This window comes from Anguilla anguilla, chromosome 19 (assembly GCF_013347855.1).
Source record: "Anguilla anguilla isolate fAngAng1 chromosome 19, fAngAng1.pri, whole genome shotgun sequence".
In the NCBI taxonomy this organism is placed as follows: Eukaryota; Metazoa; Chordata; class Actinopteri; order Anguilliformes; family Anguillidae; genus Anguilla; species Anguilla anguilla.
This window is the reverse complement of record NC_049219.1, coordinates 4,686,323-4,704,140: the sequence shown is the minus strand read 5'-3', so window position 1 is coordinate 4,704,140 and position 17,818 is coordinate 4,686,323. Positions and strand designations below refer to the sequence as shown.

Sequence of the window (17,818 nt, the reverse complement as noted above, 5' to 3'; positions counted from 1 at the left end):
ATTTAAAACATGTCACGCAAGCGGGAGGAGCAGCAGAGTATGCTGATCACGTCACAGGAGTGGGAGGAGCAGCAGAGTACGCTGATCATGTCACACAAGCGGGAGGAGCAGCAGAACATGCTGATCACATTTAAAACATGTCACACGAGCGGGAGGAGCAGCAGAGCACGCTGATCACATGTCACACGAGCGGGAGGAGCAGCAGAGCGCGCTGATCACATTTAAAACATGTCACACGAGCGGGAGCAGCCGCGGAAGACAAGCTCTTCGGCTACGCTGCAGTCCCGCTGATTAAATCTCATTCGCCGCAGGGCACAGCGGCACCGGTGATCGCCGTGACGCGCAGAACTCCGAGACCGCTTTCATTTGTGCCCCGCGAACCCGCCAGAACCCAGCGCAACTTATCAGGGGCTCCACTGTGGACCAGCGCCTGACCGGCGAGCAGGTTCGCAATACAAACTGCCTTACGTAAAAATGGTAAATGGTAAATGGACTGCATTTATATAGCGCTTTTATCCAAAGTGCTTTACAATTGATGCCTCTCATTCGCCAGAGCAGTTAGGGGTTAGGCGTCTTGCTCAAGGACACTTCGACATGCCCAGGGCGGGGTTTGAACCGGCAACCCTCCGACTGCCAGACAATCGGTCTTACCTCCTGAGCTATGTCGCCCCCTAAAATTTGTTCAAAAAAGATCAATAAAGAGATAAAAACACAATAATAAAAAATGCATGAACAACAGGAACAGCAATAGAAAATTAACTAAATAAAACTACGTTTAATAAAAGTTCAGTGTGCAATGTAGGCGTTAGAATAATATGTTAAACGCATTGCAGTTTTGGCGTGGATAATGTACGGTAATCCAAAGCTGAGAAAGGAGAGGAGCTGAACGCTTTTGTCCTCCTTCGCATTGCATGCATTAGCGTGAGGTATCGCGTTCCATTGATCCGGTAGAAATAACGCACGCCATCATAGCGCATGCAGAACTCGCCGGGCCTTCCAGCGAAGGTTGAAACGAAGACGTTCCCTTCCAATCCCCCAAAGGCAAAAGCGAATTAAACGCACTCTCGGCACGCCACATCTGTCTCTGCGACCCCCTCCCAATCACAGAGCCCCCCCCCCCCCCCGCCACCCCCATCCCCCCCACCCAGCAGGCCCTAGGCAGAGGAAATTGATGATGTCACTGTGATCTCTGAGCTCCGGTGGGATATCGGGGGCGGGGGGGGGGGGGGGGGGGGGGGGTCAGAGGAGACTTAGCGTTGTAAAGCCTCATTTGCAGCTGGACCCCCCCTTTGAAGAGAAGGTTATTTGGAATTTTTTTTTTTCTTCATAATTCTAAGTCAGTGTTCTAGAACTCCACTGCCTTCAGTCACCAGCAGCGATTGTGACATCAGCATTAGAATGTTCAGTTAAGAACATTCTACTCGCACCTTTGTGACATCACACCTTAATCGAGGGTTCCTGCAGGGTCACCCGGTGTTGCTTTTCCTTCACAGGCTCATTCTGACGGGCGCGCCCTGGCCTGTCCCTGTGCCCACCAGCGGGTACGCGCTGTGAGTCTCCAGACCTCACAGACGGCTGGGCAGGGGCATGGGCAGCCTGGGGCTGGAGCGGAGCAGGGGGCAGCAGCAGCAGACACTGTGCCATTTGTCAGTGGGGGGGTTGGTGGGGGGGGGAGACACGCGATCTGACAACTGTTTCGAGAGAAATTCAGCCTCATTACAGGGTGGATTTATGCTCTTTGCAGCGAGGCTATTGGCAGCTGCTTCTGGAGCCCAAATGGAGGGGGTTTTCCGTCAAGACACATTCACGAAGGTTCCAACAGGATCAACATGAATGTGACCTTACAGGAAAAATATTCACAAGCCACTCAATGGTGTGCATGTGTGAACCCTACATATTCTCTCTCTCTCTCTCTCTCACACACAGGCAAACCTATAGCACACGTATACACAGACACATACACACGCAGGCACGCACACACTCACGCACACACACACACATGCACACAAACACACACATGTGCACAGACATGTACACACGCACACACATACACATGCATGTACACAGACACACACACATATACACAGGCACTTACACACACACACACACACAGTAAACAGGTGTGCCTTGGCCTCACGTTCTCCCTCCCTACCCATCATGCACTGCGGCCGGGCCTGTCCGGCAGACGCGTCCGGCCCACGTTAAAAACGCCCTCTAACCCCGCAGTCAATGTGTGCTCACGCGACTTCCTGCCTTCCTCTGACCACAGCTTCCTGCCTTCCTCTGACCGCGACTTCCTGCCTTCCTCTGACCGCGGCTTCCTGCCTTCCTCTGACCGCAGCTTCCTGCCTTCCTCTGACCGCAGCTTCCTGCCTTCCTCTGACCGCAGCTTCCTGCCTTCCTCTGACTGCGACTTCCTGCCTTCCTCTGACCGCGACTTCCTGCCTTCCTCTGACCGCAGCTTCCTGCCTTCCTCTGAGCGCGACTTCCTGCCTTCCTCTGACCGCAGCTTCCTGCCTTCCTCTGACCGCAGCTTCCTGCCTTCCTCTGACCGCAGCTTCCTGCCTTCCTCTGACCGCAGCTTCCTGCCTTCCTCTGACCGCAGCTTCCTGCCTTCCTCTGACCGCGACTTCCTGCCTTCCTCTGACCGCAGCTTCCTGCCTTCCTCTGACCGCAGCTTCCTGCCTTCCTCTGACTTCAGCTTCCTGCCTTCCTCTGACCGCAGCTTCCTGCCTTCCTCTGACCGCAGCTTCCTGCCTTCCTCTGACTTCAGCTTCCTGCCTTCCTCTGACCGCAGCTTCCTGCCTTCCTCTGACTTCAGCTTCCTGCCTTCCTCTGACCGCAGCTTCCTGCCTTCCTCTGACCGCGGCTTCCTGCCTTCCTCTGACCGCAGCTTCCTGTCTTCCTCTGCAGTCTCCAGTCTTATCCAGAAAGGGCGGGTGTGGTTGCACACACCTGATTCCGATTCCACTAATCGAGGCGCTTAGCAACGACTCCAGTGATTGATTAGTGGAATCAGGTGTGCGCACCCACACTGGCAGTTTTTTGGAACCCCAGCTCTAAAACATGAAAAGCACCTAAATTAAGAAAAAATTAACGGCTTGTTCAAATTCTGGGATTGCTGTTGAGGTTGGAATGAAAACCAGCACACGCAGGGGTCCCCCAGGACGATGATGTATCCACTGATCGCATGCCTGGTAATTAGCTGTTTTTTTTTTCTCCTACCCTTCCGCTCAGTTCTCCAAGTGGCTTCAAAGAGGCCCGTATCTGTCTTCCTGACGAAACGACTTCAGAAGGAAGGAAGAAGACCGACAGGAAGCCTGGATTCGGACCGGCCTGCCGCTCGCGTTGCGTTTAACGGCTCTGGTAAAATCGGCCCGTCGAGCTAACGTTAGCGTTACAGCAGAGTACGACCTTGGAGAGGAGGAGGCAGAGCGTGCACGCGGAGTTTAGGCGTGATTACGCACAGGTGAGGTCTATTAAACCCGTGTGCATATAAAACAAGCATACAACACAAGCATCACGCATGTAACACAAGCAACACGCAGTATCGAAGGTTGCCACAGCCACCCAGGCTCCTCCACCGAGTCCTATCTGAAAACCTCCCTTGGACAGAGGGCATTCTGGGAAACCTGGGTCACCTCCCAGTGGAAACTACTTACAGTTCCGCAAACCTTTACAGGAAACACTGTGCGATGAGTGTTATTAATATAATGAAAGTTTAGGTTAGATACGTTTCTAGTAAATGATGGGATTATTCGGTAAAACTAGATTCTGTTGCTTATGTCTCGAGCTATCCTATTCTTGTTAAATTGTTAAATATTATATGTAATATTTCAAAGACTGTAAATTATACATCATAAATTCAGTTTCTTCTGAAATGGTGATACACTCAATCATCTCAGTGTAATATATCAGTGCAGAAACATTCTTCCTTTTATGCCACGTTTTTAAAAAATCATCCTATGGAAGTGGTTGCGGTTGCAACAATCACAAATTAATAACTAGCCGCGTACCCTTTCGCCGTCTCAATAAAATTGCACAAATCAAGCAGAAATTTTAAGTGATGATATGTTTTGCCTCGTTAAAGCTGGATCATAGCCCGTAAAAAGGGGTCGTAAATTTAACGATGCAAACATTTGAAAGGCGCACACGTGCGAAGACACGCCAGTCTCCGCAGGCAGCTGTCTCTGGAGGGGGGGGGGGATTTCCATGTACTTTTCTCCCTTTCAGTCACAGCAGCTGGGGGAAGTTTACGCCCGACGCACAAATTTATAGACCGTCTGCTTTATTCAAAATAAAAGCGCCTCGTAGGCTTCAAATAAAAAAAAAAAACAACGCTTATCAAACGCCCTGTCTCAGCGCCAGCCGTTAACGCGGCGAACGACGTCGAGGGGAATTCAGCCACTGGAAATATAAAAAAAAAACGCTTTAATCTCGCCTCGCGTGTCGGGAAGACCTCGGAAATAAAACGAGTGAACTTTTTAATATCATTCACTCAGCGGAGACTCTCTAGACACCAAAAAATGAACGTTCGACAGCGGCTCATAAACACGCGCTGAAAGCAGATTTCAATCACGTCCCATCAGGAGAACAAAAAAAAAAAAAGAAAAGAAATGTGTGTGTACTTATAACCCTTCTACAGCAAACTGCAAATGTTGCATTTCGACAGAATAACCTGTGAATTCTGTCGAAATGTGGATGCTAAACTTCTTCAGAAGGCTCCGCAGACCTCCTCAACAGCCAATCGGTTAAAAAATACTTCACTTTCCGAAGATATTTTGCCTATACTTCCGCAGTTCACCAACGACACGTCCCAGACATTTAGACAGCGTAGTGAGATCGTATGTAAGATCTCCAGGGGAAATGCTGAGGAAGATGTCTTTTCGTCGTCCTGACGGTGCCCCAAATGTGACAGCTGACTTGGTGTGTTTGAATTGTCCAATTAAAAACGAACGAGATCATATTGCCCAGAGAATACTGATAATCCAGTGATTGAGAAATGAAATCCAGGCTTTTTTTTTTTACAATGTATTACAGGCATTTAGCAGACGCTCTCATCCAGAGCGACTTATATTGTATCCAATTATACAGCTGGATATATACTGGAGCAATGCAGGTTAAGGGCCTTGCTCAGGGCTACAACGGCAGTGTCCTACCGGGGAATCAAACCTGTGACCTTTAGGATACAAGACCAACTCCTTAGCCGTTACGCTACACTGCCGAACCACGCGGCGTGCGCTCGACGGAAGAGCTCGCTGGAAAACAACATTTCGGCTTTCCCAGGAGAAGAACCTCTCGGAGGGGTCTGCCGTCACCCGCCCGTCCCCGCCGAGGCCAGCAGACGGGATCGCGATTCCCGAATCGGTCTCCATGGCGGGGCCCTTCACGCCGCGGAGAATGACACTTCAGAACAGAGGGGAAATGAAGAGACTCCGATTCGCCCAATAACCCGGAGCGGAGGGAGGGAACGAGCTGGACGGGCCTGTTTGTTTTTGGACGGAGTGTAGCACAGTGGGTAAGGAACTGGGCTTGTAACCGAAAGGTCGCAGGTTCGATTCCCGGGTAGAACACTGCCGTTGTACCCCTGAGCAAGGTACTTAACCTGCATTGCTTCAGTATATATCCAGCTGTATAAATGGATACAATGTAAAATGCTATGTAAAAAGGTTGTGTAAGTCGCTCTGGATAAGAGCGTCTGCTAAATGCCTGTAATGTAATGTAATGTTTTGCGGAGTCAAGAGGGTCGGTGTTTGCGGTGCGAGGGGTGTCCCGTGACTGGGGGGGGCGGGGGGTAGGTTAGTCGGCATGGAAACAAGAGGGAGAAGACCTCGATTGCTGGATACACCATTAATTAGTTAACGGGGGCGGTTCGAGCAGATGGAAAACACAGGCCACAAGGAGAGCGCCCACGAAATGCAAGAAAGGAAAATAAAGCACTTTCCAAAATCTGGGCTAGGCGATGGTATTTTAGTACCGAGCCCTTCTCTTTCGCTTTGACGGAACACAAGGGCTGTTTGTTTCATGGCAACCGACGGCAATTCTGAGTATTCTGACCGCAATTTCGAAAGTTAAGACTTCTGGGGTTTTTTTTTTTTTTTTAAACACACAGGTCAAATATATATCTTCTTCAACAGGAAAAAAACATATGCCTACCAGATGAACCTGGATTACACACCGCCCCTCCTCCCCAATTTAAAAAAAAGAAAAAAAAGAAACATTCCCACTGACAAAATAGTTTAAACAGTCGGAGAAAGTCTGTCGGAGGTGCTGTTCAAAATCACAGCCCTCTCTGAGGGGAGTGCAGAACGCCCGATTCGTACCTGAGTGTTATGGTTCCCTGCCCTTGTGGCTGCTTGTGGTATTGCAACATTGGTTTTCATTATCTTCCTAATAGGAAATGGGTGTCACCTGGAAGAGGTCCTACTTAAGGGGCCCTCTGGCTGATGCCCTCTCTCTCTCTCTCTCTCCCTCTCTCTCTCTCCCTCTCCCTCCCTCCCTCCCTCCCTCCCTCCCTCTCTCTCTCCCTCTCTCCCTCTCTCCATTCAGAGGACAACCTGCAGTCTGGCTAAACTGCGCATTCATTTTCTTTTATAGCGTTCTTTAATTAAAGATACTTTTGAACTGCGACTATCTTGCGTGATCTCGTTTGTGTTGCGACTGGCCAGGGGGCCGATCGTAACACTGAGCCACGCGTAATTCCGCCTGACTGGTCGGTCGTAACAGCATCCGATCTAACTAAAAACACAGAGAATCCGATCGAAACGGCTTAGGGGCTTCCGCGCAGCCCGCTGGGGGGGTTTTCAAATCAGAGTTCCGGAACATTCTGCGGAACAAATGTGATTCCAGTGCTAGTTTGTACTTGGTAGGATTCTTGTTTGCTGAACAGCTTACTCTACAGGGTTGGAGTCCTGATCTATGTGGTCACTTCTGGCACTACGATCCTTACTTCACTCTAGTTTTTCTTTTGCACCTCTACATCGTGAACCAATGCACTTGTTGTACGTCGCTCTGGATAAGAGCGTCTGCTAAATGCCTGTAATGTAATGTAATGTAATGTAATAAAGCTTTTGTTTGAGCTTTAGGGCAGGGTTCCCTTAAGGAAGGGTAAATTCATTCCCCTCTGTATTTAAACAGCGCCCACGCCCTCCACTGCAGAGTTAATGAGACACTCAAGCATGCCACCTTAAGTGAGGACAAAAATGCCGTTCACAATTTTCTGAAACTGACTACTGACGGTCAGGGATTACACACTGTGTTAGGGTTTAGGGTAAGTGTTAGGGTAAGTGAAACCGAGTTTTCCCAGCATGCAGCTGTGAAGGCACATTTAGATCTCCTTAAACAGGAAAGCCAATGACAAAAAATAAAAAATAAAAATAATAATTCTGCAAACTCAAGACAGAACATTTTAAAAGAGTTCAGCTGCTTTGCACCGAATACGCCAGAAGTTGAAGTTGCATTACATTACATTACATTACAGGCATTTATCCAGAGCGACTTACACAACTTTTTACACAGCATTTTACATTGTATCCATTTATACAGCTGGATATATACTGAAGCAATGCAGGTTAAGTACCTTGCTCAAGGGTACAACGGCAGTATCCTTACCCGGGAATCGAACCTGCGACCCTTCGGTTACAAGCCCAGTGCGCCCACTGTTCAGCGTGCACGCAAACGGCCTGCAGCTCGTTACAGAAGGCGCGGTTCGCCGAGCAGTTCGGAACGCTGCACGCAGTCGCGCGGGTCACGTGACCGCGGTGGCGACCTCATCCTCATCACTTCGCGCGGTCCTTCGCGCGCGTTCGATCCGCGAGCGTCTCTTCAGCAGGGATTCGAACCGTCGCTCCGGCTGCTCGTGAATGGTAAATGGACTGTATTTATATAGCGCTTTTATCCAAAGCGCTTTACAATTGATGCCTCTCATTCGCCAGAGCAGTTAGGGGTTAGGTGTCTTGCTCAAGGACACTTCAACATGCCCAGGGCGGGGTTTGAACCGGCAACCCTCCGCCTGCCAGACAATCAGTCTTACCTCCTGAGCCCCGTCCGCTCGCAGTTTTTGAAAAGACACGCCATCCACACAAAGGGGAACGTGCTCATCTTATTTAGCCTGGGCCGCGCGGGGCGACGTCGCAGTCCGTGGTGATGTCTACACACGCATCCCCAACCCCAGTCCCCACCAAAAGCCAAACTACGGTGGCCTGGATGCCAGACCGTGCACTACAATAGCATAAGCGTAGCTACGCTAGCCTTGTTTTTTTTTGCTCTCATTGACTCCCGTGATAAATTCCAATATTTACCCAAGTCAGGCACATAACAGACTTTACAGGTGAAACGTATGCGTGTGTGCGTGTGTGTGTGTGTGTGTGCACCTTTCACTAGCAGTGCCTTGCAGCGAAAAAAGAACGATAATTTCTTCCAAATAACAAAAATGGATTATCTAATCAGCACAGAGGTAAAAAAACACCCTTGTACGCCAGTTCCATCTGCGATATTTTATCCGCCATCTGCGCCCAGTCGCTCTCCTTGCTGTTATTACGATTTTTGGGAACGATGCTGCCGAATTTTTTTGTGCTTTCTGCAGAACGATCTATTTCCCCGCCGGCCGGAGAAATTCCCCCTTCTCCCAGAAAGAAGGCCGGGGGGCCCCAGCTCAGAGACCACGCCCGTTTCCCGGGGGGGTTTGATCTCGCCAAAATAAAAGCGCACGGTTTCGTTCAAGGGCCCCGTAAAACGGAAGAAGCGATTAAGACGCCGCGGTCATCGCCCCCGCTCCTCCGGGAAGTAATCGCGAGTAAATGGAACTGCATTCGGTAAATGGAACTGCATTTATATAGCGCTTTTATCCAAAGCGCTTTTTACAATCGATGCCTCTCGTTCGCCAGAGCAGTTAGGGGGTCAGGCGTCTTGGCTCAGGGACACTTCGACACGCCCCAGGCGCGGGGGGGATCGAACCGGCGACCCTCCGACCGCCAGACAACCGCTCTTACCTCCTGAGCTACGTCGCCCCCCTAGTGTTCGTGTCCTCCGCTGCGGTGCTTTTGTTGAGGCCCCGCCCTCGGCGTGTTGAAGTGTCCTTGAGCAAGACACCTAACCTCTAACTGCTCTGGCGAAGACATCAATTGTAAAGCGCTTTGGATAAAAGCGCTATATAAATGCAGTTCCATTTACCATTTAGGCCGAAACGGGCGTTTTTCCCGATGGTCGTCCTGCAGCGGCAGTTAGCTTGGCTACCTACCGCCGGGACACGGATACAGCAGACAAGACCGCGCGTGTTTAGAGTCAACCAAAAATCGACGACTGCGCCGCTGTAGCTGCGGCCGCGCTGTCCCCGTGGAGGGAAAGGGCTTTCGCAAAACATTACAGGCATTTAGCAGATGCTCTTATCCAGAGCGACTTACACAACTTTTTTACATAGCATTTTACATTGTATCCATTTATACAGCTGGATATATATACTGAAGCAATGCAGGTTAAGTACCTTGCTCAAGGGTACAACGGCGGTGTCCTTACCCGGGAATCGAACCTGCGACCTTTCGGTTACAAGCCCAGTTCCTTACCCACTGCGCCACACTCCGCGGACCTCTCAGGTTTCCTCGGCCGGTAAGCCCTTAACGTCAGGCAAACGGACCGGACCTGACCGCGCGCCTCGGGGAAAATAAACAATCTTTGCGGCAACGACAGAGCAGAGCTTCTGGGCCAGTAATGGGTTCTCTTCGTTAGTTAGGGCACTGTGCATAATTACCTCCTGAAGATGAGAGGTTTTGTTTTTGTCATTTGTGCGATTAAGATCTGCTTAATTTAAAGCGTTTTGTTTTAAATCAAATTCTGTTTTCAAATAAATGCAATTGTAAATGTAAATGTACTTCTAACACTGCCCGATGCTGGAGGAATGCATAACTCCCTACCCTAACCCTAACCCTAACCCTAACCCTAACCGCAACCCCAACCCCAACCCTAACCCGAACCCGAACCCCAACCCTAACCCTAACCCGAACCCGAACCCGAACCCGAACCGCAACCCCAACCCTAACCCGAACCGCAACCCCAACCCTAACCCTAACCCGAACCTTAACCGCAACCCCAACCCTAACCCTAACCCGAACCCGAACTGCAACCCCAACCCTAACCCTTACCGTTTCAGTGTTAAACAGTGAATCACTTGGATGCAGCATTACTGCATATCATCTTGCACATTTTGGAATGCATGACTCAGCTGAGCAATGCCGGAAATGGCTTTGATACACTAGCCGCACCGAACAGAGGCAGGCTCTCGAAAACCTTAAGCGCCAGACACAACGTTTCTCTTCACATTCAGATCATACCACAGCCTAGTACTGCTCTGCATTGCTTTCTGAGAATCGGCGAAATGGCCAATGCCGTGAAAAATGGACTGTTAAATTGTAAAAACGAAAACTTTGGCCGACCCCCCCCCCCACCCCCCCAAACTGTTTTGAAATGAACAGGGTAAGCGGTGTGAAAGACTCAGAAGTGGCCCACACCGCTCCTGCACGCCTTCCCTACAGCTCCCAAATCTTCTTTGTATTATCGCCGAACCGTCGAGTCAAAAAATGAACTCAATATTGTAGCACTGTTTGCTTTGCCCTTGAGGTAGACAGGAAGTTGCCCTTTGCTGCATCTGAAACTCTCTCTCTCTCTCTCTCTCTCTTCCAGACACGCTCGCTCGCTCACAGATCTGGATCGCTCACCCCCCCCCCCGGCTCGTCTAGCTCCTGATGGCCGGAGGCTTTCTGACAGCGCACGCGTTCCAGACTCGGTCAAAATCAGCGCTGCGCTTTTTAATGTGGTTTCCAGTGCGGCCCTCAGTACAGGAACCACAGTGACCCCCCCAAATATGCATCATCAAGGGGGGGGGAGGGGCGACATAGCTCAGGAGGTAAGACCGATCGTCTGGCAGTCGGAGGGTTGCCGGTTCAAAAACCCCGCCCTGGGCGTGTCGAAGTGTCCTTCAGCAAGGCGCCTAATCCCCACCTGCTCTGGCGAATGAGAGGCATCAACTGTAAAGCGCTATATAAATGCAGTCCATTTACCATTTACCATTTACCATCAAAGACACAGTTCCCAGAGACAGCCCCAAAGCAGCACATCACTGAAGCACTGAAGAATCTCTCTCTTTTTAAAAAAAAAAAAAAACCTCACTGTAATGAAAAACACTGAACTTCCAACCAGCACGTTGAAAACAGGCAAGAGAACACAAAATGCTAGCAATTCAGTGAAACCTTTTTAAAGTTGCACAAACATGCAGTAGGCTACAGTTTTAGGCACGTGTGTTATGTTATTTTTTTTTAATGACCGCTATTCATTTTTTTACATTCAAAATACATCCTTCCGTATTATGACACTTTTGTAAATCACCACTTAGGTGAAAATGTTTGTTGGAAATTCGCCATGTATTTTAACAACAGACCGCGCACCCCTGCTCCCCGTTTCATTACATTACAGGCATTTAGCAGACGCTCTTATCCAGAGCGACTTACACAACTTTTTACATAGCATTTTACATTGTATCCATTTATACAGCTGGATATATACTGAAGCAATGCAGGTTAAGTACCTTGCTCAAGGGTACAACGGCAGTGTCCTTACCCGGGAATCGAACCTGCGACCTTTCGGTTACAAGCGCAGTTCCTTACCCACTGTGCCACACTCCGTCCCGTTTCGACAAGACTTTGCGGTGCGACCGCCGTGATACGGCCTGACGCACCTGTCCGAATCCTAACCGGTCCTGACGCGCGAGAACAGGAGCGTCTGCTCGCAGACAGCCCAACAGACACGTGCTGACACGTTCAGCAGGCAGGGGGAAGCGACCGTCGGGCACGCCCGATAATTATTCAGCAAATTGACGCTTCGCGCTCCACCCGAAAATCTCTGAGCCGAACCGAAAACTAAACCCAGAATTCTCATTGTGATAATGAACAACAACAAAAAAAGAGCAATTTTCTAATGAAATGTTAATAGAAAATTTTACAAAGATGGCTCAACCAGAGGAAACACTTTCAGAATTAGACAGATTATTCACTTTGCCTATTGAATCTTCATTTTGCAAACTGAATTTTCACTTTGCACTCTGCTAATTCTCACTAACAAAACCTTCTCCACAGTGGGACTCCTGCTCAGACACGCAGCTCAGACACGCAGCTCAGCACAGTCTGTGGCTCCACGGTGGGGCTCTGCTCAGACACGCAGTTCAGCACAATCTGTGGCTCCACAGTGGGGCTCTGCTCAGACACGCAGCTCAGCACAGTCTGTGGCTCCACAGTAGGGCTCTGCTCAGACACGCAGCTCACCACAGTCTGTGGCTCCACAGTGGGGCTCTCCTCAGACACGCAGCTCAGCATGGTCTGTGGCTCCACAGTGGGGCTCAGCTCAGACACGCAGCTCACCACGGTCTGTGGCTCCACGGTGGGGCTCAGCTCAGACACGCAGCTCAGCACGGTCTGTGGCTCCACGGTGGGGCTCAGCTCAGACACGCAGCTCAGCACAGTGTGTGTGGGGTTAGGGTGCGGCGAGGCTCACCTTTGTGGGAGAGGCGCAGCCTGGGCTGGCCGTGCCGGGCCGAGTCCACCGACGCCGACGCCGCCGTCCAGACCGCCAGCAGAACCAGAGCCGCGAACGGCCCCTTCCTCGCCCCCCCGCTCCTCCTCCTCTCGCGAGCGGATCCGTCCATCCCCGCTCGGGCCGCTCGCTCTCTCTCTCTCGCGCTCCCCGCGCCGGCCACAGGGGGGCGCTCTCAGTCCCGCCGGCCCCCGCGGGCGCGACTACAGTCCATCCGAGGGAGGGAGCGTGTTGCGTGGGACACCGGGGAGGGAGGGAGAGGGAGGGAAGACGGAGTTTGGCGACGGGCCGCCTGCCGCGCGTGAGTCACTCTGCCCGAGGCGATCCGTTTCCCTCTCTCGCTGGCTCGCTCCGGGAATCGCCCGCCGAATCGGATCCTCGCTGGCCGTTCGCGGGGCGGGGGGAGCCGGAAGGTCTGGGGCGCGGGCGTCGTTCCCCCCTGGCGCTTCGCCTCTTCGCCCCTGGAGACGGTGAGCAGGCCCCACCTAACCCCTAACTGCTCTGGCGAACGAGAGGCATCAGTTGTAAAGCGCTTTGGATAAAAGCGCTATATAAATGCAGTCCATTTACCATCCATTCACTCTCCGCGTGCTGCCTGGCCTCCCGGCTCTGCTGTCTGTGCTGGCTCTGGCGTCTGTGCTGGCTCCGCTGTCTGTGCTGCAGTCTGCTCCGTCGGCTCCGGCTCAGCGAGGGACCCGCCCCGCCTCGCTCCCCTCCACGTGCCGCCCAGCCCGCCCGCTCTCCGCCCGCTCCCTCCCTCCCTCCCTCGCTCCAGCCGCTCCCAGCCCTGGGCTGCAGCCAAGATTCCCTCTCCGTCTCTCCCTGCCGCTGTCCCTGTAGTCCTCTCGCCGTCTTTCTCTGCTTCTGTCCGTGTCTCTGTCTCTCTCTGGTAATAATAACAGTGGCTCTCCCTCTCTCTCGCTCTCTGTCCCCCTCTCTCTCTCTCCCTCCCTCCCTCTCTACCCCCCTCACTCTCTATCTCTCCGTCTCTCTGGTAGTAATAACAGTGGGCCTCTCTCTCTCGCTCCCTCTCTATCTCTCCGTCTCTCTCTCGCTCTCTCTCTGGTAATAAAAACAGTGGCCCTCCCTCCCTCCCTCTCTCTCTCCCCCCCTCGCTCTCTGGTGATAATAAGCGGCCCCGCAGTGCTCCCTAGCACGCGCTGTTGGGACGGTGCTCAGGGGCGTATGTCCGCTGCTGTTACACGTCCAGCAGTCACACCACAGCCATTAATCATTTCACTTTGTTTCACATCTATATGCAAATATTCTTTGCTAATGTGTTGGTATCTTGAAAAGTTATAGGAATGAAGCATTTGTGTGTGTGTGTGTGTGTTCTTTTTTCAAATGACCAACACAGTATTATTGTGTAGTCGTGTAGGGTTTTGATCCAGTGTCTATGGTATAATAAAGTGGGGAAAATACAAAACGGACCAATAAGGCTTTCATTAGGCTACGTGTGCGTTCCCTTAAAAACCGCGGCGCACGCCGGTTCCTCAGAAGTCCGAAACAGACTCATCCGCTGCTTTCGGTCCTTCCCTGAAGAGACGCCGTGTGAGAAACGCCACGGACGGCTCCAACGAACCTCCAGCGGAGCAGCGGCCGTCCGCTGAAACATTTCTGAAGCGCAACGCAGTCACAGCTCGTTAAACGCGGTGCCGCGTGAATTATTTTAAGTGCTTTCAGATGACTATCATGCGCATGACTAATGCATTTGCGACCATGAACAGAACAACATAAAATATATTTATATCTGCTGATCGATGATATTCTTTTACGCAAAAAAAACCCTGCCTTTAAAAAAAAAAAAAGAAAACTGATGCAACACATGAATTAAATTAACCAAACGCCCTGTGCTACAAAGAAATATGTGAGCGAAATGATTGGACGTTTTTGAAGTGTGGCCAATTACAATCAGCATTAGGTTTCCGGCACACTGCCGGCAGGCTGGCGTGTGGCGGATTCATCTGAAATCTGAATTTTACGTTTTAAATTCAAAAGAAACTCCTTTTTAAATAAAGTTTTATTTCCTATAAAACATGTATGGATGCTTTAAAACAGTATGTGACGGCTCTCAAACCTGTAGCCTACTCTCTTGAGGTAGCAGAGAAATCTTAACTACAGCACCTTAAAAAAAAAAAAAACCATATGCTGCCCGTATATATCAAACGGATTGAAATGTGACTGTTGGTGATAGAGTTATGAGAAAGAGCACGAGTTATGCATTAAAGCTACATACAAACTACATCCCATTAAAATGAGCACATCCGAACGAAGTGACCGTAAAGATGGTGCACTGTAGAGGCTTGCACAAACAAAACAATCAAGGAGTTAATTAATCGGTCACTTTCATGACAATAATCTGAAGCGCACGCAAACAAATCACAAATGCGCTGATTCCTGTTCTGCTTGTTCCCGTTCCTCACTGGCAACGCACAGCTGCGCCGGCTCACGTGCGCCGAACGAAACAAAGATCCCTCAAGGGTACTCGGCGCGCCTCTAAAAGCTCCCGCTTCTGCTCGAACGGCTCGTTTGAAATTCGGGTCATTCCAGTCGTTTCTCCCTTTTCCCAAACGGACCGATTACAGGAATTTCTGGGGCCTTTGTGCTTCTCACGCAGGTGACAGCAGGTTCACACGCTCGCCTCCTCCGTCTCAGCGGCAGAACTTACTGGCAGGATGCCCTGTTTTGCATTGTGTCCTTTAAGACAATGCAAATTCACCAAGCAAAAATAAACAAATACACTTCAGAGCCCAACTACTTTAAAATTCAGATTAATACATTCAGATAATTCAGGCCACTGTGGGTTGTTTTTCGCCAAAATAATCTACAATAACAAACTAATGATGTGACAACTCACATAAATTAAATTTGATCCCCCCCCCCCCCCCCCCCCAAAAAAAAAAAATAAACCCACAATTTCTACTATATCCTAATATTTTTGACACAAATACCAACACTAAGAGCTTAAGATGGCCAGGCATTTACGGGAAATCCGGGCTGAGTTTAGTCTTACATGACTCACTCAAAAAATGCAGGCAAACACAGTCCATGTGCAGAGAGATACTTTCTAGCTTCAGTGAAATGCACACCGTTGAGGAAGTTCTACCTTCGCCCTTTCGTCCTGCGGACAGAACTTGGTTCTAAATAACCAGGTTCCACTTTATTAATCTCGTTTATGATTTCGGAAACACAGCACAACCGAGTCCGCCCCCCCCCCCCGAGTCTCATTTTGCTGTGCAGATATTAACCCTCCTGTTATGTTGCGGGTCAAATTGACCCTTTTTAAAGTTTGAAAATCTAGGAAAAATACTTAAAATTATTTTTTCAGTATGAAACTTCTTCTACTGGCCTTAATTAGTGTAATCAACATTCTAAATGAAAATGGTTCATTTCATGTATTTGCAAACCCCCCCGTATGTTTATATCACCCGGGAACATTTTGCTGTACCTAAAAAATGAACAGAACAGGAGGGTTAAGAGCCTCTCTTCATAAGTCATCTGGTTAAGGCCTGTATCCAGCCGCACTGCTCCTGCATGCCTTCCCTACAGCTCCTAAATCTTCTTTTTATTATCACTGAACCGTCGAGTCAAAAAATGAACTCAATATTGTAGCGCTGTTTGCTTTGCCCTTGAGGTAGACAGGAGGAGCCCTTCGCTGCATCTGAAACTCTCTCTCTCTCTTCCAGACACGCTCACTCGCTCACAGCACTACATACAGCCAATCATTTCAAAACCGGGTAGACTACGAAAGTCCAGGGAGTCAGGGAGTAAGAGTTTTGCCGTGTGTTTCTTCCAACCGTGAACTCAGCCCAGCTGATTACACTGATTAGCTCTACCGCCTGGCTGTACAATTGTGCTAATTAGCCAAGTCAGGTGATTGGAGCAGGATAGCTTTGGAGGGCTTTTACTGTCGGGACCTGGGTTTTCCACCCTCTGGCCTGTAAAGAGAGGAAAGGTCCAGGCTGGCCAAAGTCCAGCGCCACCCCTGCCGAGGAGGAGGCTGTGGACTCTCAGTTCTCCCCTGACTGAGCCGCACAGAAGCGCAGTCTTCCCTGTGCTTTGCAATGAGCTCGGACTGCCAGCTGAGCATCGCGACTATACTGGGGCGATATAGCTCAGGAGGTAAGACCGATTGTCTGGTAGTTGGAGGGTTGCCGGTTCAAACCCCGCCCTGGGCATGTCGAAGTGTCCTTGAGCAAGACACCTAACCCCTAACCCCTAACTGCTCTGGCGAATGAGAGGCATCAATTGTAAAGCGCTTTGGATAAAAGCGCTATATAAATGCAGAACATTTACCTGTTTTGCCAAAATACCCCAACCCACACTGTGGTAACTGAAACCCTGTGGCTCATATGTATGTCCTGCCAATTGAAAAAAAAAATCTATACATTTAATTAAATTCAAATGCCAGACAACAGTTCCCCCGTTTGTTGTTCTACTTACTGCAAAAAACAATAACTGCAACATGTAATAGATCTTGCCCTAGTTTTCCTGATGCATTATCCCGGATCACGAAGGTATAATTAGTTACACATAATTAAATGTCTCCCATTCAGTACACAGTTTCTGATGTTTCAGTGGAGCTTATCGATAATGATACAGTCTGATCCTGGAGGCCTTGTGCAAACGTCTGCCTTAAGCCCATCTCGCTTATCCCCCGAGTAACTTCACTCAAATCTAAATCCTCACTGGGCACTACAGGGCTGATTGCTTTAAGCTTCTGCACGTTTAGCTTCCGATGAATTCAAAATGGCTTCTGCCGCTCACCGCCTGCTCTGTGCTGACTGGCCGGCCGCTGCGGCCTGTCTCCGCCCCCGTCACAGAGCCCCGCCTATGTCACAGAGCCCCGCCCCCCGTCACAGAGCCCCGCCCCTCTCACAGAGCGGGTATGTAGAAATCCCCCTCTTCTGCAAGGACACTACACTTATCTTCTGTGCTTCTGGCAATCAAAGACACTTCAAAGTACCGCCTAGAGCGCACTTTTCTCTACCCGCCCCCCCCCCCCCCTTCCCTCCCCAGCTGACCCGCAACAGTCTGTGGTATAGGGTTGTCCAATCCTGTTCCTGGATATCTAACATTGTGTGGGTTTTCACTCCAACTCTAACAAAGCGCACCTCATTCAACAGCTAGAGCAGGGCTGCCCAACCACTGTTCCTGGAGATCTACCGTCCTGTAGGCTTTCACTCCAATGCTAAGGATGCACACCTCATTCAACAGCTAGAGATCTCAGTGACCTGCTAAT

General features: G+C 50.2%; 1 protein-coding gene across 1 annotated transcript in view; it reads right to left on the bottom strand.

Moving 5' to 3' along the window:
• The window catches only part of LOC118219127 (semaphorin-3E-like), a 45,775-nt gene extending 32,260 nt beyond the window's left edge, over positions 1 to 13,515 (bottom strand). The window contains exon 1 of the mRNA XM_035402043.1: positions 12,538 to 13,515. Within this exon, the coding sequence (XP_035257934.1) occupies positions 12,538 to 12,688 (151 nt within the window). The 5' untranslated portion in view covers positions 12,689 to 13,515. The remainder of the gene's footprint in view (positions 1 to 12,537) is intronic.
• Between the last annotated feature and the right edge of the window lie 4,303 nt (positions 13,516 to 17,818).